Source organism: Odocoileus virginianus, chromosome 6, assembly GCF_023699985.2.
Source record: "Odocoileus virginianus isolate 20LAN1187 ecotype Illinois chromosome 6, Ovbor_1.2, whole genome shotgun sequence".
Lineage (NCBI taxonomy): Eukaryota > Metazoa > Chordata > Mammalia > Artiodactyla > Cervidae > Odocoileus > Odocoileus virginianus.
Window position 1 is genome coordinate 49240161 of NC_069679.1, and position 20109 is coordinate 49260269.

Below are 20109 nucleotides of genomic sequence, written 5' to 3' on the forward strand. Positions count from 1 at the left end.
ACCAGGAGGGAGCAGCAGGGGCAGTAGAGGGGTAGAGGAGTAAGAGGTACAAACTATCAGGCATAAAACAGCTATTGAGGATAAACTGCACAACACAAGGAATATAGCAAATATTTTATAACAGCTATAAATGGAGTATAGCCTTTAAAAATTGTGAATTACTATATTATACACCTGTAACATAGTATTTTACAGCAACCATACTTCAATTTTAAAAACTGTGAATGTCTATACAAATACAGTGAATAATAATTTTTGTTGTCATTACTATTCATATTTGGCAGTAACCTGCAAAAATGATTAGATACATGGATAGTAACTCACCTCTGCTGACTCACATGGAAACAAATTGGGAACAAACATATGTAAGTAGGAAGAGGTACACAGTTTCTAATTTAGACGTTTTTGCTAGGAAACTTTCTCCCACCTGAAGCTAGGTACTTTGAAAATAAAGGCATAGGAAGTGAACCTATTACTATCAAACAGCGAAGAGGTTTTTCTGGACCATGCCCTAAGATTCTAGAATGATAGTTTCCTGAAAAGAGACTGCATGCCACAAGATGGGGAAAAAATGATAAGCTATGAGGACTAAGAAGGCTTTCACCAGACAAACTGCTGATAAAATGCCAGTGTGAGAGAAATGTGTATCTTAAAAAGATGTCATAGTATGTCTAATCCTCAAGTGAAGATAATTTGGAATCTGGTCAAAAACAATATTCATCATCCCAATTGTCTGAAAAGAAATGTCAGCTTCATATTTTAATATGAGAAAATAAGCTGGTTTCATTGGTATCAGCAAGATTTAAATGGGCTGAGACTCCTAGCTACACAGCACGGGTCAGTGTGGTCTTCGTTAGTTAGAGCTGTTTCCAAATGTTCCAGTTTTCCTTGTACACGTTGAGACAGACTGAACTTGCCACCCACTCTGAAATTCATCACATCCACTTGACCTGCTTGAGCCAATGAGGGAGAATAGGAGTGAGGGTGTCAACTCTCTGGCAGCTGTTAAAAGTCAATGAGCGATCGGCCACAGTCCCTTCCTCAGACCACAGTGATTATGGGCAAACATGTTGAGATGGAGCCCCTGCTGAGCCCATGTCCCTGGTTGTCTCAGATGAACAGACCATCTGCTGACTTGTGATGGAGAGGCAGAGTGGGAAAGAAATGAACTTTTGTTGGGTCAAGCCCCTGAGATGTCGGAATTGGTTGTTACTAAAGAAAAATCATCTTGAACACAGCAGTATAGGAGAATAAACACTTTGACAAAAATAACCAGAATTAACTATAAGAAAAGGAACTTTGTATACAAGGAAAATATTTAATTATATGGAAACCTAAAAGTATGAAAATGAAACAAAGGTAGCAAAAAAAGGAAGGAACAGAGAAATGACAAGATTGGCCTTTTAGGTAGACAAGGATTATAGATGGTGGTTTCCTAACACAAACCAGCAGAGAAGCACCAGGGTACACAATGAGATGTCAGCCGTCCTCATATCTACGGAAGCCTCATTCTACTCAAAGCAGAGCATCTAATAAATTCACAACTGATCCTTTAGTAATTTCATTTTGGCTACTGTAAACAGTGCTGCGATGAACATACACGGGGACCATGTATCCTTTTGGATTATGTTTTTCTCCAGATATATGCCCAGGAGTGGGATTACAGGGTCATATGGTAGCTCAGTTTTTAGTTTTTTATTATCTCCATAGCGGTTGTACCAATTTAAATTCCCACCAACAGTGTAGGGAGGTTCCCTTATATCCACACTCTCTCCAGCATTTGTTGTTTGTGGATTTTTTTTTTATGATAGCCATTATGACTGGTGTGAGATGATATCTCATTGTAGTCTTGCATTTCTCTAATAATTAGCAATGTTGAATATTTTTTTCAGGTGCTTATTGGCCATCGGTACGTCTTCTTTGGATAAATGTCTATTCAGGTCTTCTGCCCATTTTTTGAGTGGGTTGTTTGTTTGTTTGTTTTTAATTTTCATTTATTTTTATTAGTTGGAGGCTAATTACTTTACATCATTGCAGTGGTTTTTGTCATACATTGAAATGAATTAGCCATGGATTTACATGTATTCCCCATCCCAGTCCCCCCTCCCACCTCCCTCTCCACCCGATCCCTCTGGGTCTTCCCAGTGCACCAGGCCCGAGCACTTGTCTCATGCACCCAACCTGGGCTGGTGATCTGTTTCACCCTAGATAATATACATGTTTCAATGCTGTTCTCTTGAAACATCCCACCCACACCTTCTCCCAGAGTCCACAAGTCTGTTCTATACATCTGAGTCTCTTTTTCTGTTTTGCATATAGGGTTATCGTTACCATCTTTCTAAAGTCCATATATATGTGTTAGTATACTGTAATGGTCTTTATCTTTCTGGCTTACTTCACTCTGTATAATGGGCTCCAGTTTCATCCATCTCATTAGAACTGATTCAAATGAATTCTTTTTAATGGCTGAGTAATATTCCATGGTGTATATGTACCACAGCTTCCTCATCCATTCGTCTGCTGATGGGCATCTGGGTTGCTTCCATGTCCTGGCTATTATAAACAGTGCTGCGATGAACATTGGGGTGCACGTGTCTCTTTCAGATCTGGTTTCCTTGGTGTGTATGCCCAGAAGTGGGATTGCTGGGTCATATGGCAGTTCTATTTCCAGCTTTTTAAGAAATCTCCACATTGTTTTCCATAGTGGCTGTACTAATTTGCATTTCCACCAACAGTATAAGAGGGTTCCCTTTTCTCCACACCCTCTCCAGCATTTATTGCTTGTAGACTTTTGGATAGCAGCCATCCTGACTGGCGTATAATGGTACCTCATTGTGGTTTTGATTTGCATTTCTCTGATAATGAGTGATGTTGAGCATCTTTTCATGTGTTTGTTAGCCATCTGTATGTCTTCCTTGGAGAAATGTCTGTTGAGTTCTTTGGCCCATTTTTTGATTGGGTCATTTATTTTTCTGGAGTTGAGCTGGAGGAGTTGCTTGTATATTTTTGAGATTAATCCTTTGTCTGTTGCTTCATTTGCTATTATTTTCTCCCAATCTGAGGGCTGTCTTTTCACCTTGCTTATAGTTTCCTTTGTTGTGCAAAAGCTTTTAAGTTTCATTAGGTCCCATTTGTTTATTTTTGCTTTTATTTCTAAAATTCTGGGATGTGGGTCATAGAGGATCCTGCTGTGATTTATGTCGGAGAATGTTTTGCCTATGTTCTCCTCTAGGAGTTTTATAGTATCTGGTCTTACATTTAGATCTTTAATCCATTTTGAGTTTATTTTTGTGTATGGTGTTAGAAAGTGTTCTAGTTTCATTCTTTTACAGGTGGTTGACCAGTTTTCCCAGCACCACTTGTTAAAGAGGTTGTCTTTTTTCCATTGTATATCCTTGCCTCCTTTGTCGAAGATAAGGTGACCATAGGTTCGTGGATTTATCTCTGGGCTTTCTATTCTGTCCCATTGATCTATATTTCTGTCTTTGTGCCAGTACCATACTGTCTTGATGACTGGGGGGTTGTTTGTTTTGATGCTGTTAAACATCATGAGCTATTTGTAAATTTTGGAGACTAATCCCTTATTGGTCACATCATTTCAGATATTTTCTCTCAATCTTTGGGTTGTGTTTTTGTTTTCTTTATTGTTTCCTTCGTGGTACATTAGCTTTTGAGTTTAAGTAGGTCCCATTTGTTTATTTTTGTTTTTGTTTTTTCATTATTCTGGGAGATGGATCAAAAACGATATTTTCAATATAGCCAAGACATGAAGGCAACTTAAATGTCCATCAACAGAGGAATGGAAAAACACAATTCTACTGTATAATGGATATATACAATAGGATATTGTGCTCAGTCACACTGACTCTTTGTGACCTCATGGATTGTAGCTTGCCAGGCTCCTCTGTCCATGAAATTCTCCAGACAAGAATATTGGAGTGGGGTGCCATTTCCTTCTCCAGGGGACACAGTGGAGTATTACTCAGTCATTTAAAAAGAATGAAATTTGCCATTTGCAGCAACATGGATGGACCTATAGAGTGTCACACTGAGTGAAATAAGTCAGAAAGAGAGAAATATCATATGACATCCCTTATATGTGGAATCTAAAAAGAAATGATACAAATGAACTTACTTACAAAACAGAAACAGACTTAGAGAACAAGCTTACGGTTGCTGGGGGAAAGGACGGAGAGAAGGGATAGTTAGGGAGTTTGGGATAGATATGTATACACTGCTTTATTTTAAATGGATAACCAACAAGGACCTACTTGTACAGCATAGGAAACTCTGTTCAGTATTATGTGGCAGCCTGAATGGGATTGGGTTTTACCTGGGCTGGCGGCGGGAGGGGGGCGGGGAGATTGGATTTTGAGGGGAGGATGGATACATGTATATGTATGGCTGAGTCCCTGCACTGTTCACCTAAACTATCACAACATTGTTAATTGGCTATAGCCTGATACAAAATAAGACAATTTTAAAAATAAATCATTTCATGTCTCAGAAAGTAGAGATATACCCATGAAAAATTCAAGCGAAGGGAATACTGAGTAATAACAAATCATGTATCTCTTAGACTTAAGAAAAAAATGAATATATATGTATAGTCACTATCCTTTTCCTTTCTTTTTCTTCCCTTCCCTTGAGGCAGCCATGAATGGTAGGACCAGCAAGGCCAGAGTCAAAGAGGCAGTTGGGGCTGACAAGGTGGCCAGGAACTACAGGGTCTGGGCCAAGGAAGCTGGTAGAGACCTGAATAACCCTGGGGGAAAAGCCATGCCAAGGCCAAGGAGAAACTGGGATGAACAAGTTGGCTGGTAAGGTCAGGAGACCAGGTACATACAGGGGAAATAAGCAAACTAAAAAAGTATATTAAGAATGACGGGAGCATATTTTTTCCTGCTGCAAAGATCTATGCAAGGGCACCACGCGCCACGGCCACCCGCGCACACTGCCCCTCGGCTGCTGGTTCACTCTGTGGCCGGGAACAGCACCTCCAGGCCCACTGGCCCCTCCTCCCACTTCTACGCTTGGACTAGGTACGGACTAGGTACACGTTTGGCTTCCACCAGTATCACCAGAACTGGAGGCCTGGAGGCAGTGGGTCTGACCTGATTCCAGCTCCTCTCCCCGAGCTCCAGCTTGCCCTCGCTCTCCCCTGCTTTACATCCATTGTCACCTCCTGCCTGTCTTTCCTGCTGACTTCAGGCTTCAGCACCAGACGTGAACACTGTTTAAACAGCTTATACACTGCCTGTTGTCAAATCCCTGTAACAGATCTCTTTCTCTGATAGAACCCTGACTGACAGCCCCATGTCACATAAACGTTAAGCCTGTAGAGGGAGGTCTCTGGACTCAGAGTGCAGGGGTTTGAATCCCAGCTCTGTTACTTTGTGCTGCATGATCTTGGGCAAGTTACTTAATTATTCTGTGTCTTGTTTACCTTATCTGTAAAGTAACAAAATACTGGAACTTATCTTATGGGATGTTCCTAGCATCAAAACCATCTAAAGCCAGTCTTTATTCTTTATGTTCCTCTAAATTGAAACTATATGCATGAGTGCTAAGTCACTTCAGTCATGTGCAACTCTTTGTGACCCTATAGCCTGTAGCCTGCCAGGCCCCTCTGTCCATGGGATTCTCCAGGCAAGAATAATGGAGTGAGTTTCCATTTCCTTCTCCAGGGGCATCCTTCCCAACCCAGGGGTCAAACCTGGGTCTCCTGCATTGCAGGTGGATTCTTTACCATCTGTGTCACCAGGGAAGACTTAAATCTAAATAACCTGTGCTATATTTCACTTACAGAGATTTGAGATGCTTTAAGGAAAAGTCCATGTGTGAATTAAGAGACCACTGTCAAAAGCACTGGGCTGCAAGATAGACTGCTGTGTTGGGTGGAAAATCTTAGTAACATTCTTTGTTTACAGAATGAAAAAGGAATATTCATCAGTATTAATTAACAGTTATGTCACTGAACACAAACCTAATTAGCACTGTAATGGCCAAACTCATTTGCTTTTCTCTTTTAAACAAATTTCAAACAAACAAAAACAATACCTACCAAAAAATTCTTTATTCCCTCAGAGCTATCTGACTTTGGGAGTTTGACTATCATACTTCAACATTATGAACAGATGAGGGGAGTTTGAAAGAGTGAGGAGAAGGTGGTGGGACTGCATCAGTATTTAAATGTGTGTCCAAATGTGTTTAAGGGCTTCCCTGGTGGCTCAGGCAGTAAAGAATCCACCTGCAAAGCAGGAGACCCGTGTTCAATCCCTGGGTAAGGAAGATCCCCTGGAGAAGGAAATAGCAGCCCACTCTAGTATTCCTGCCTCAAGAATCCCATGGACAGAGGAGCCTGGCAGGATACAGCCCATGGGGTTGCAAAGAGTCAGACACAGTTGAGCAACTAACACTTTCATTTTCCGAATGTGTTTATGGCACAGTTTACAACCTTGAAAAGAACTATTTCATGCAGGAACACTCTGAACATGAGGACCATATTAACACACACATACAGCAAATGTTTTAAAAGTACTCAGAATAGTACTTGTCACATAGCTAAGTGTTCACTGTTAGTTGTTATGAATAATATTATTAATGCACATGAACAGATTTTCTTAAAGGCTCAAAATAACCAATCTCTAGCTAGACCTTGAGTACATTTTCTAATTGGCCTCCTACCCATTATTTCTCCATACGAACAGAAGAAAACTAGTTTAACACATTTATTCATTTAGCAAGCACTTACTACGGTACCACAGGAATTATAGCACAAGCTGGAATCAAGGTTGCTGGGAGAAATATCAATAACCTCAGATATGCAGACTTATGGCAGAAAGCAAAGAAGAACTAAAGAGCCTCTTGATGAAAGTGAAAGAGGAGAGTGGAAAAGCTGGCTTAAAACTCGACATTCAGATCATAGAATCTGGTCCCATCACTTCATGGCAAATAGATGTGGAAACAATGGAAACAGTGACAGACTTTATTTTTTTGGGGGGGGGACTCCAAAATCATTGCAGATGGTGACTGCAGCCATGAAATTAAAAGACGCTTGCTCCTTGGAAGAAAAGTTATGACCAACCTAGACAGCATATTAAAAAGCAGAGACATTACTTTGCCAACAAATGTCCATCTAGTCAAAGCTTTGGTTTTTCCAGTAGTCATGTATGGATGTGAGAGTTGGACTACAAAGAGAGCTGAGCACTGAAGAATTGATGCTTTTCAACTGTGGTGTTGGAGAAGACTCTTGAGAGTCCCTTGGACAGCAAAGAGATCCAACCAGTCCATCCTAAAGGAAACCAGTCCTGAATATTCATTGGAAGAACTGATGGTAAAGCTGAAACTCCAATACTCTGGCCTCTTGATGTGAAGAACTGATTCATTTGAAAAGCCCCTGATGCTGGGAAAGGCGGGAGGAGAAAGGGATGACAGAGGACAAGATGGTTGGATGGCATCACCGACTCAATGGACATGAGTTTGAGTAAGCTCTAGGAGTTGGTAATGGACAGGGAAGCCTGATGTACTGAAGTCCATGGGGTCACAAAGAGTCAGACATGACTGAGAGACTGAACTGAACTGAACAGGAATATAGAAATGCACAAAAAAAGGACCTTTTCTCAAGGATACAAATGTTATGAAAGAATGGTGCCTCATGACTCACGTTTAGCTGCTATGACTATTTTAGGATTTATTTCTGGGGATTGCCATCATGGTAACTATTGTATATGAATCTCCTGTGAGGCTAGAAGAGCAGTTTCCAGCTTGCCATCATAGGTCACCAGAGTCTATGGGGCTGCTGTTATCAGAGGAGATCCCCCCCTTCCTCCTGTCCTGAAACATGCATGATATTCCTGAAGCTGAAAGCTTAATATACAAGGATGACCTTCCTAGAGAGAGGAAAATGTTCTGTTAGAGGGTCAGAGTGTTTGAGAGAAGAGAAGGTTTAGTCTTACTGGTCTAACTCTCTCCCACATTTTCTACTCCTGGGCTTGCCCAAATCACATTAACTCAAGAAATGTGGGGAACTCAAGGGTCTGAAGGCACAAAGTATGAAGAGGCAGTCAAGCTCATAGGTTCATTCTGGGCCTACTTCAGTCCAAGATGACTGTAGGTCATCAAGTATATAAGACTACTGTAGGGGTCAGCTTCTCAAAATGTACCAGCAGAATTTGTTTCATTTCAGCTCTTTTAAAACTTTCATACAAGTGAATGAAAATTCCAGAATTCTCTGATTTTAGTGGCTTCAGGATGGCCTCAGGTGCCAAAAACAAGGCCCCCATTATTATTAGCCTTGTGGGATAAGAGAGTGATTCTGAGCGCTGACCTACCCCTCAGTGGCTAGGCTCTGACCAGTACACAGCACACATCACAGTTGTGTATGTGACTCCTACACACTGGCACTGAGCTGTCCCTACAGAAGCTGAGAGTTTTGAGATGCAACGTCTCTTTTTTTTTTTTGAGATGCAACGTCTTTAAACTCATACTTAGTAGATCATGTCTGCACTGCATCATCAGTTCCCTAAGTATCTGAGGAGGCACGGTGAGCTGATAGATGGGGGTGTATGATGCACACACGTGAAAGAGCAAGAGGAAAACCGAGGAAGGAAGCATCAACCCAACTGATCTAGGTTAACAGTTCAGCCCATTTTTTCCTAGAAATTGAAGAAGCTTTACTCATAGCATGATCCTATGATTTTTCTTACCTATGATTTTCTCTTGCAACTAAAGAGAAGTGATGAAAGTTGGTTACCTTGTGGTTACAGAGTTTCCTTTTGGCTATTTCCCATTCTGGTGCTCTTGCCTTAGAAGATGTAAAGTCCATCTGTGGCCAGACAGCTAGAAGTCAACAGGAGCTGAGAAGTGAAACAGGGACTAGGCAGAGAGGAAAGGAAAAGGGGAAGAAGGAAAAAGGGAAAGCAAATTTTCTCCATACTTGTATTCCAGAACAACTAAAGCATATTTTTTGTGCATAACAAAAAATAGTTACTTGATTTATTCTTTTATATTGTTCCAGAAGGATCTGTTATCTTGTTAAAATGAAAACAAAAGACAAAACTAAAGGACTCATTTTTATTTGGCCTTATTCGAAGTTCATCATACAAATTTTAAAGATTTCTGCTCAACCAATATCTGTAAATTCTAGAAAGACCCTTTGGAGTTTCTTCTACACTTTCTATAAAAAAACTTTTCTTCAAACTTCTTGTAAGAACAATTTAATGTGTTAAAATCATAGAATGTAGTACCTGATATCTTATGAGCTATTTTTAAATCAATTTCCTTGATACTGAGAACACAATTGGAAATTGAAATTACTGACTCCTTTTATATTGTGAAGTACCTTTATATTTCTCCATTAGATAAAAAAAGACTACTCTTCTTTGATGTAGATAAGATAATCCATGAGGACTATCATGGATTTTTATCAAACTTTTTATCAAACAAGAAAATTCCACAACACTTCTCATGGCTTTACAAGAGCTCATGCACATTCTGGCCAAGTTAAGTTTGCTCCTTAAATTAAGCAAGCTACTGGATGCCACATGGCTTTACATCTTCTAAGGCAAGAGCACCAGAATGGGAAATAGCCAAAAGGAAACTCTGTAACCACAAGGTAACCAACTTTCATCACTTCTCTTTAGTTGCAAGAGAAAATCTTAGGTAAGAAAAATCAAAACTTGATATTACCTCCCTTATTGGCACAGGATTGCCAAAGCCAGTTTATTAATACACTAATATTAAAAAGTAAAGGCAGCAAGAGTATTGGATTAACTCAAAAGACTAGGACTTGGGATCTGGCTCCAGCACTTACCAGCTCTCTAGTTTTATAACTACATGTAACTCTATGACCTCAGTTTCCTCATCTGTGAAACGAGGATAACCATGTGCCCTGGGGTTATTGTGAGATTCAAATCAAATGATACAGTTAAGAGTACTGTATAAACAATAAAGTAAGTTTTTGTTTGTTTGTTTTCTTACTGCAGATATCTTCCTAAACAGCATTCTATGCCAGTGCCTTATACTTGCTCAAAAGTCATGACTATTGCTTGTGACTTCACAAGGATTAAGGATCCAAACATATTAGTCAGCGACTGGACAGCACTTTGTCACCACATAGTCACAGGCAAAGTTGGTAATCAAAGCAAGGAGATTAGTGTCCACCTGGCAGAGTGCTTCTAAGCACAGGGCCACCCAACCTGGAACATAGGCAGAAGTGAAGTGAAGTGAAAGTTGCTCAGTTGTGTCCGACTCTTTGCGATGCTATGGACTATACATTCCATGGAATTCTCCAGGCCTAAATACTGGAGTGGGTAGCCTTTCCCTTATCCAGAGGATCTTCCCAACATAGGCTGAGCATTCCCAAAAGGAATAATCCCAATACATCCCTCCTTTGTCAAACTAGTGCCCAAAGCACTGACACATTTTCTACCTCAGTTTCTATTTAGTCATTCATAGACTCCCCTGTTTATCCTCCAATGTGTGTCCTTGACTTATCTCCTGTGCTAGATACACATGCGCCTCTCTCCTGACTCTCTCCACAGCTTCACCTTTTCCTCTGGGGTCACACCTGAGAAAACACCCTTCCCAAATCAGCCTGGACCCTGAGCTTCAAGAAACTCAGATCTTAGGCCACATTTTTATATAACTCCTATCTGTGGGCGGGCGTGCATGCGTGCATGCTCAGTCGCATTTGACTCTTTGTGACCTTATGGACTGCCAGCCTCTTCTGCCCATGGGATTCTCCAGGCAAGAACAGTGGAGTGGGTAACCATTTCTTCCTCTAGTGGACCTTACCGACCCAGGGACTGAACCTGTATCTCCTGCATTCCTGCCTTGGCAGGCGGATTCTTTATTACTGGGCCACCTGACAAATAATCCTTAATTTTTTTCCTAAAGAATAATCCTTAAATTTTTCCTGACCAGTTCCTGGTGATGGATTATAGCCATTTAAACAATGTCTAAAGGATTTGAGAATTTTGCTTCGTGTGTGTGTGTTAAATTTTAATGGTCTCTGAGCATTTCTAAATCTAATTATTAGAAATTTGGGAAAAGAAAAGAACATGGTCTTTTCGAACTCTGACTGGTTTAGCAGAGGCTACAAGCCACAGTTTGACCGTAAACATCTCTCCTTGTACTCTCACCTCAAGGTCAACATCTCCCAACTCACACTCATATCCAGGTTATCCAGGTAAAAGAACAAAGGAATTCCAGCAGAAATAGAACAGAGGATCATGGATTTCCATGACAGGAAAATCCGTCCAAGTCAAAACTAAGCATGTTAAAGTGTAGACACCTCGAATAACAGGGTGGTGGCACCCTCCTGAGTCCCCTGCTGAGGACACATGTCATCTATGCCTCTACTCATACATTCTAAAGACAATGCCACATTCAACAAGAACCACATTTTCTAAAGGGGTAATAGAAGCATTTACCTAAGGAATTAGACCAGTCAAACACAGACTCAGAAGGAACAAGACAAAGATAAAAACGGATTTTGATTCCTAAAGTTAAAGCTGCATGCCAAGAGCATTCAGGATGAAATTTGGCTGAGGCTAGATGGCTGGATTCAGAGAGTAAATCAAGTGAAATTAATCTAGGAGACTCTAGAATCCCACAGGCTGATTTATGTTCATGGTTTTTTTGTTTTGTTTTGTTTTTTGTTTTTTTAACTTATTGCATTGCAAAAGCAAAAGGGGGAATCCTTTGAGGATGATAGTGTTAGTCGCTCAGTGTCCGACTCTTTGCGACCCCATGGATTGTATGTAGTCTGCCAGGCTTTCCCAGTCTGTGGGATTTTCCAGGCTAGAACTGGAGTGGGTTGGAGTGGGTTGCCATTTCCTTCTCCAGTTGAGGATGACAGAATTACAAAATAGATTCATTTGTACAACATAGGTTTTGTTTGCACTCAATAAACCTAAATAAATTACAGAAAGTCATACATGTGGGCCAATAGGAAAGTTATTTTCGATAAAGAGATAAGATCAAGTATTCATAAATTTTATAAAAAACAATGAAATCATTATTCTTTATGGGGCTAAAACTTAAATACACACATAAATAGTAATGCATATCCTATGATTAGAAAATTATCCTTTGTGTTTTCCAGAGTTTTCTGAGAAATTAACTTATTTAAAAAAAAAAAAAAAAAGCTTACTCAAAAGAGGGGTGGGAAGTGAGGGAGACAGGCAGATGCAGAGAAAAAGGAACAGAGATACAGACAAAGAACAGGCTTCACACGGAGATGGATACAAATAAGAATTTATTGAGCTTTTATAATAGGTAGGAAACATATTTCAGAAAAGAGGAATGGGCAGTGATGGTTAGGATTAAAGGGAAGACAAAGAGGCAATTAATGAGTGGGATGGTTCAGCCTAAACAACATTGTCCAAATGGGGATGTATGGGCTCAAACAGGAGACAGGACAGAACAGAGTTAAGGCCAAACTGAGGAGAAACTTAACATTCACGTTAAAGAGTTTAGGCGATAGGTAATGGTGGACCTCTAAAAATTTCTCAACTAAGAAATGACACCATGAAAAGGCTGCTTTATGAAGATCATTTGACAGTGAATATTCTCAATGTCTATAAAGGTCTCTTTGCCTCTTAAAACCAAAAACCCCAAAATCTAATTATATACTTTGGGTCTTTACTTGCTCTATATCTTTATTTGGATGCCTTGCCACATCACCAGAAATTCATCATCCTGCCTCCAAAATCATTTCCCATCTATAATTCCCTAACTTCCCAGCATCTGTACCTCAGCCTTCCTAATCTATGTCTTTTCTTCTTCCCTTTCTTCCCTCCCTCCTTCCCTTCCTTTCTAGACACAGGCAATCATCAATTCCAGCTGAACTGCCCTTTATAGCTTTAAGAATCTACTCACTGAGATGTCCACCAACAATCCCCCATTTCAGGCTTTTCTGTGATGAAGAAGAGAACAGGCATCCCTTTAGCCAATATTTTTGGCATCCAATTCATACTGCACACAAGACCTCTTGACACATTTTTCAAACACCCCCTGTCTCATGTCTGTCTTCCAGACTCTACTTTCTGCCTGAAATGGCCTGTCACCACTCTCCTCCTGGGAAGGCCATAACTTTCTTTTAAAATCTAGCTCAAATTCAAGGCACATTCTCTAGGCATTTAGTCACTCTCGTCTCCACACTCAGGACTCATAATAAATACCTTTATTACCATGGGTATTATCCACTGTGACTGTTGTGAAGCACCCTCACCAATCAGACACTAGGTCACTATAAAGTAGAGACCATGTCCTACTTATCTCTGTATCCCAGCATCCAGCATAATATCCAGCCCAGTGAAGTTAACACATATATTTGCTAAATATAAGAAACTGGATGATGTCTTAAGTCAAAGAATAAAGACTATTCCCCTGGAAGCGCTTCTTATCCAATGACCTACCCAATGTCTTTATTCAACAAACATTTTATGAATTTCCCCATTATCCATAAAACACTTGCACACAGTATTTAACAAAGTGTTGATGATGGCCTATCTACAAAATCAACCTGATATATATCACTCACCATTATTTTCAGAAAACATTCAATTGTCTGTAGTTCTCTGGATTCCTCTCTTACTCCTCTCTGCCTGGAAGTTTTTCTCCCTGTCTACCTAGAAAATTTCTATTTATTCTCTAACTTTTGTCTGGTTGCTGTCTCCTTCGTAAAGCCAGCTCTGACTTCTTTCTTTTCTGGTCTTCCTAGACCCAAGAACACCTCCCTCACTGCACTTATTACTTCCTGCTGGGTCAGTTTTTTCTTTATTTGTTTCCACCACTATTTTGTAAACTCCTTAAGTATCAAACCCTGTTGTGTTTATTTCTGTGTTCCCGATGCTCAGCCTCAGGGCCTAGAGTGGGGGAAGCAGGAGAGGGAAGAGAAACAGTAGAAGTAGCTGATGTTTATGCGAACCTCCATTACCAAGCATTGTTCCTAGCACATCACACCAATTACTTCTTTAAGTACCTCTCTCTATTATGCCTATTTCGTGGAAAAACCAAGATAACAGAAAGATTAAAAACTTTCAAATCAGGTCCCAAATCTAGTAAATAAAGAAGTCTGGGAAAAAAAAAAAAAGCAAAAGTCTGAGATCTTAATCCAGGCCTTATGGCTACCCTTTGGTCTACTGCCTTTCTGGAGTGGTGTCAGCGAACTTTATCTGCCAAGAGCCAGTTGGTAAATATTTTAGATTTTGTGGGCCATTTAGACTCTGTCACAACTACTTAAATCTGTCATTGCAGTGCAAAAGCAGCCATAGCCCATATAGATGGCTGTATTCCAGGAAGATTTTATTTTTTAAAAAAACAGGTGGCAAGTCTGATGAAGTATATAGGCCAATTTGTTCATCTAGAAATTCAACAAATATTCATCAAATTAAATTGGGTCTAACAGTGTTGAGAACCAAAACCTTATCCCTGCCCTCAAAAGATTTCCTTATCTTATCCTATAGCTGCCAGCAATTGTAGCAATTGCCTGCCATTAGTAGGCAAATCCACTGTAGGCAGTCAAAACCCAGTTGCAGAACTGAAGTGAATGGGGCGGATGTGGGGCCCTGATCTTTCCGCTAAGTTCTCATCCCCAACTTTACCTCACAAAGAGGCTACTGGATCTTAGCTAGATGTCCCAGCTCCCACCACTGATGTCTCACAAATAGACAACCTTTACTTCTTAGAAGCCACTCCAAGGCTCTAGCTCCAACATTTGCCTGGCTTCTGTCTCAGGTTTTTTATGTTAATAGTATAAAACCAGTAGACAAACAGAAAAGGCCTCCATGCTTAAGTGAGCCACACGTGTCAACCTAAGCTGTGAAGACTCCCTGGTGTTTCAGAATGTGGTTCCACAGCAGTCATGAGCTCTGCTCTAACCTAAATCCTTTTATATAAGAAGTATGATAATCAGAAAAATGAGTATGAAAAAAGAAAGGATAAGAAAAAAGAGATGCTTACTGAATTGTGAATTTCTTTTTTTTTCACTTCAGCTCAATGACAAAAACGGCACTATACAAAAGAGCCATTTCAATTGACATATACAGACTACTGTATGTAAAAGATAGCTAATAAAAACTTACTGTATAGCACAGGGTACTCTCAGTGCTCTGTAATGTACTATATGGGAATGGAGTCTAGAAGAGAGTGGATATATGTATATGCCTGGTTGATTCATTTTGATATACAGCAGAAACTAACAACACTGTAAATCAAGTATATAGTCCAATTAAAAATTACTTAAAAAAAAAAGGAACCATTTGATTTGCTGAACCAGTATTGCTTTAGATTTCACAATATTTTAACATCCTATTGGAATTGAGCAGAACCCTTCAGTAGCCTCCTCCCCCTGCCCCTTAGTACAAAAACAAGTGGTTAAGATCTGAAAGAGACATGTGCACCCCAATGTTCATCGCAGCACTGTTTATAATAGCCAGGACATGGAAGCAACCTAGATGCCCATCAGCAGACGAATGGATGAGGAAGCTGTGGTACATATACACCATGGAATATTACTCAGCCATTAAAAAGAGTTCATTTGAATCAGTTCTAATGAGATGGATGAAACTGGAGTCCATTATACAGAGTGAAGTAAGCCAGAAAGATAAAGACCATTACAGTATACTAACACATATATATGGAATTTAGAAAGATGGAAATGATAACCCTATATGCAAAACAGAAAAAGAGACACAGATGTATAGAACAGACTTGTGGACTCTGGGAGAAGGCGAGGGTGGGATGTTTCACGAGAACAGCATCAAAACATGTATATTATCTAGGGTGAAACAGATCACCAGCCCAGGTTGGATGCATGAGACAAGTGCTCGGACCTGGTGCACTGGGAAGACCCAGAGGGATCGGGTGGAGAGGGAGGTGGGAGGGGGAATCGGGATGGGGAATACATGTATATCCATGGCTGATTCATGTCAATGTATGACAAAAACCACTACAATATTGTAAAGTAATTAGCCTCCAACTAATAAAAAAAATAAAATAAAAAAAAAGAAATGGTTAATCATTAGGGCAATAGAATCACAGACTCAGTGTCTGATGCACTTTCCTGAGTTGTTCTATAGATACTATCTATAACTTCCACTAGAGAAAAAAGCTAACTGCATGATGACCAAATTGTAGCCATGACCTAAACTTAAGCAGTACTGAATCTATGGCTAGCACAATTCCAAGAACTCTTCTCAAGAGAATGGGATTACCATTATTGCTCATAATAATCTATATCTTTGTGAGCAACAATTGTAGCTCTCTTGGCCTATATATGTTAATGGACAATTAAAATTGTCTGCAAAGATATGCTACAAACCCATGGTGACAATGTCGACTCTGTAGAATAAGGCATCCTGTGTCAGCATGAAAAAGTTACAGAAGAAAGACCTTCACCCCTAATATCGTAGAAATGGAATGATGTTCTGACAAGCAGGGATTTGCAAGCAGCTCTTTACAGAAGACCACCCTCGAGAGGAATCCCCTGCTCTTGTCACTTCAGGAAAGCTATGTTATAACAAACTTTTAAACCAGGCACCCCATGCTCTATTCATCTCCAACCCAAGGACATCTTGCAAATCTTTTAATCACACAAAATCTTGCCTAATTTGTCACTTCTTTGTCTAAGAAGTAGAAATAAAGACTAGTTAACAGATGACCAGATCTCTTCCCTAGTTTCCCATTCAGTAACCTCCTGAACAAATTGTGTGAACAAGATCACATCTAGAGAGAGATCACAAGGTGTCAACAAGCCTGCACACAGTGCGGAATGGAAATGACTCTAACCCCCTATCTCAGTGATTAACTGGGATTGCTTTTGTTTCCCTTTAAAAGCTTTCATGGCCGAACAGAATCTTCAGAGGTGGTTTTCGGGGGATGCTGAGTCCACCATCTCCCAGGATTGCTGGCATTCTAATTAAAGCCATCTTTCTACCGACATTTGTGAGTACGTAATTGATTTTGTAAGTGTCGAGCAGCAGGACCAGATTCACTGGATCTGTTCAGTTCAGTCGTTCAGTCATGTCGGACTCTTTGCAACCCCATGGACTGCAGCACGCCAGCCCTCCCTGTCTATCACCAACTCCCAGAGCTTACTCAAACTCATGTCCATCAAGTCGGTGATACCATCCAACCATCTCATCCTTTGTCGTACCCTTCTCCTTGCATCTTCAATCTTTCCAAGTATCAGGGTCTTTTCAAATGAGTCAGTTCTTCACATCTAGTGGCCAAAGTATTGGAACTTCAGCTTCAGCATCAGTTCTTCCAATGAATATTCAAGACTGATTTCTTTTAGGATGGACTGGTTGGATCTCCTTGCTGTCCAAGGAACTCTCAAGAATCTTCTCCAACACCACAGTTCAAAAGCATCAATTCTTCGGTGCTCAGCTTTCTTTGTAGTCCAATTCTCACATCCATATATCACTACTGGGAAAACCATAGCTTTGACTAGACGGACCTTTGTTGGCAAAGTAATGTCTCTCTGCTTTTTAATATGCTGTTTAGGTTGGTCAGAGCTTTCCTCCCAAGGAGCAAGCAACTTTTAATTTCATGGCAGCAGTCACCATCTGCAGTGATTTTGGAGCCCAAAAAATAAAGTCTCTGTTTCCACTGTTTCCCCATCTATTTGCCATGAAGTGATGGGACCAGATGCCACAATTTTAGTTTTCTGAATGTTGAGTTTTAAGCCAACTTTTTCACTCTCCTCTTTCACTTTCATCAAGAGGCCCTTTAGTTCTTCTTTGCTTTCTACTGGATAACACTATGAATTACATGTCCTGATATCCATTATCTTCAAAACAGGCAATCACAAAACTAGAAACAGGGTATACTAACTGCATGACAAGGGTTATATATGTTTCTCATGGTTATTCAGATCCTGATTTAATTCAAGTGAGAAATAATTTGTTGTTGAAATTCACTGAAAAAGGTAACATAACTTTTTCTAGGTGCCACAAGATGCTTCCTATAAAAATTTTAAAATACCAAAACAAACTATAAATTTACATTTAATATATTATTAGATTATCACTTTGGTTTCTGATCCCTAAAATGAGTTGGGCTCACATTTGAAAAAATGCACGATGCGTCCAGTGAATTTTCCCTGACCATTATAATTCTGTGGTTGGCATAGGCTAAAGCAGGAGAATTACAATGGTGAATTGGGAACTTCTTGAGGGCAAGAGTGTGTGTTATTCACCTTTGTCTCACAAGAAAATCCAGCATATAGCAAATCAGTAAGAATGAATTTAATGAAGCCAAGAATCTAGATAATTAAGTTTACCGAAATACATACATTTTCCAAATTCCCTCAAGCATGCTTCAAAATCAGTAAAAATCCATGGGGCACGGAAACTTTCCACCTGGGGGGTGGGGGAACAACACATGCTCTATTTTCTGCAGCAGACTCACCATCTTGAGTGTTCGGACTGAGAATTTGGGTCTTGAGTTCCTGCAGGCTAATTCCCAGACATTTGCAGATCTCCTCAGGGCTGTAGGGTTCAGGATGAAGGGCGTCCTCTGTGATCAAAAGCATTTCTTCCAGACTGATCCCCAGTTTGGCCTGCACCTCCTCTAGCCGCAGCACTTCTTTCCATGGCAAGCTTTTGTGCTTAGCCAGGAGCTGCAAATTCAAACCAAGACATATGGTCAGTTTTCATCCTGGAAATTGATATACACTATTTTAATGAGCAAAATTCAACTTTCAGCTTTTTTTTTCCCATTCAACCTATTCACAATTCCCACCACTGCTTGAAAATGAACTCTGAGTTCAGATGTTTGAAATTAAACATGCTTGTGTGACACTCACAGGCTAATTAGGTATTTTTCCTAAAAAAAAAAAATAATAATAATAATCCCCCACTGATTTTTTTTGCCTGTCACCACTTTTCCTCAGAGCTATTTCTTTGAATAATTTTGTCAGTTGGTCCCTATTCAGTTCATCCCCCAAACACTGCTCTCTATAAAGTCTACAGAAAACTACTCAAATCTCACACATGACCTGAGTCCTGAGGTAGACACTGAATGCCTGATTTCATTAGAGAACTTCCTGTTTACCACATGCCTCTTTGAAATGGCTAACGAATTTAAGTATCTAGCATTTGGAGTCAAGTCCCAGATTTTAAATGAAAACCTCATTGGTGACCTTATGAAAAACCATTTCATTAGGTCGTTGGTAGTAGTACAGCTCTATTTTTCTCCAGCCTCAAGAAAAGGGTCTGGCTTCCAGTTATATCCTGAGTCACCCCCTCAATCCGCTGGGGAAAGTGAGTATAATCCAAACTTTTGTAGCCAGGTCCACTCACGGGAACCACACTCCAGAATGTGTGTCCTTCATTCTCCTCAAACCACTGACTGAGCCCTGCAGAGCAGGTGACAGTCAAGATAATGAAGGTATCTCTCACCCTGGAGGTCTATAAAATTCATTCCCAGGGTGTGAGGACCACAGGTACAGACAATGCAAACAGCAAAAAGGAGCAAGCAAGAGAAGGGAAATGTGCATCTGATTTACTCTTCTATTATGATGATGATTTGATTTTCTTTCTTTTTGACAGGAAGCAGATTTACCAAAAGACCATTATATTTTGGTTAGGGCCACTCAGTTCTGAAGAATGTTAATAACAGTGTTTCTTATATTCATTAATCCTCTTTTTAAAACTGTGGCTCATACATTTGAAAGGAGTTAATGATTTTAAAGCAGAACTGGAGAAGGGGACCATAAAATCACATGTTTCTACTCAATTATTTCACAGAACATGGCGCCATTTTCAAAAGCAAGGACACAAACTAAGACCTTTCTTCTGACCTTGTTTGCTTAGCACATTTAATGTTTCTTAGCAGTACTGAACTGACTGACACCTCCACAGACGGATTCATTCACTCATTAAACTCATTCATTCGTGGTCCCAACTGGGTTATTTTTGGAATACCCAATGTATTCCAAAAATAATTTCAGAAAACTTATAGACATACATAAAACAAAAGAAAAACATACAACATATTTATTTTATACAGAAATAGAGCTAAAGTGGATGATCTAGAATTATGCTTTCTCAAAACACAGATTCAAATCCAACTGAGATAAGCAATGAAGTTAAGAAA

The 20109-nt window shown here is 39.9% G+C and overlaps 1 protein-coding gene across 9 annotated transcripts in view; it reads right to left on the reverse strand.

Annotated features, from left to right (window-relative positions):
- Positions 1-20109, reverse strand: part of GALK2 (galactokinase 2) — a 146066-nt gene that overhangs the window by 25598 nt on the left and 100359 nt on the right. For all 9 annotated transcript variants that reach the window (XM_070469301.1, XM_070469306.1, XM_070469304.1 and 6 more), the window contains one exon: positions 18421-18631. In XM_070469301.1, coding sequence (XP_070325402.1) covers positions 18421-18631 — 211 coding nt within the window. The remainder of the gene's footprint in view (positions 1-18420; positions 18632-20109) is intronic.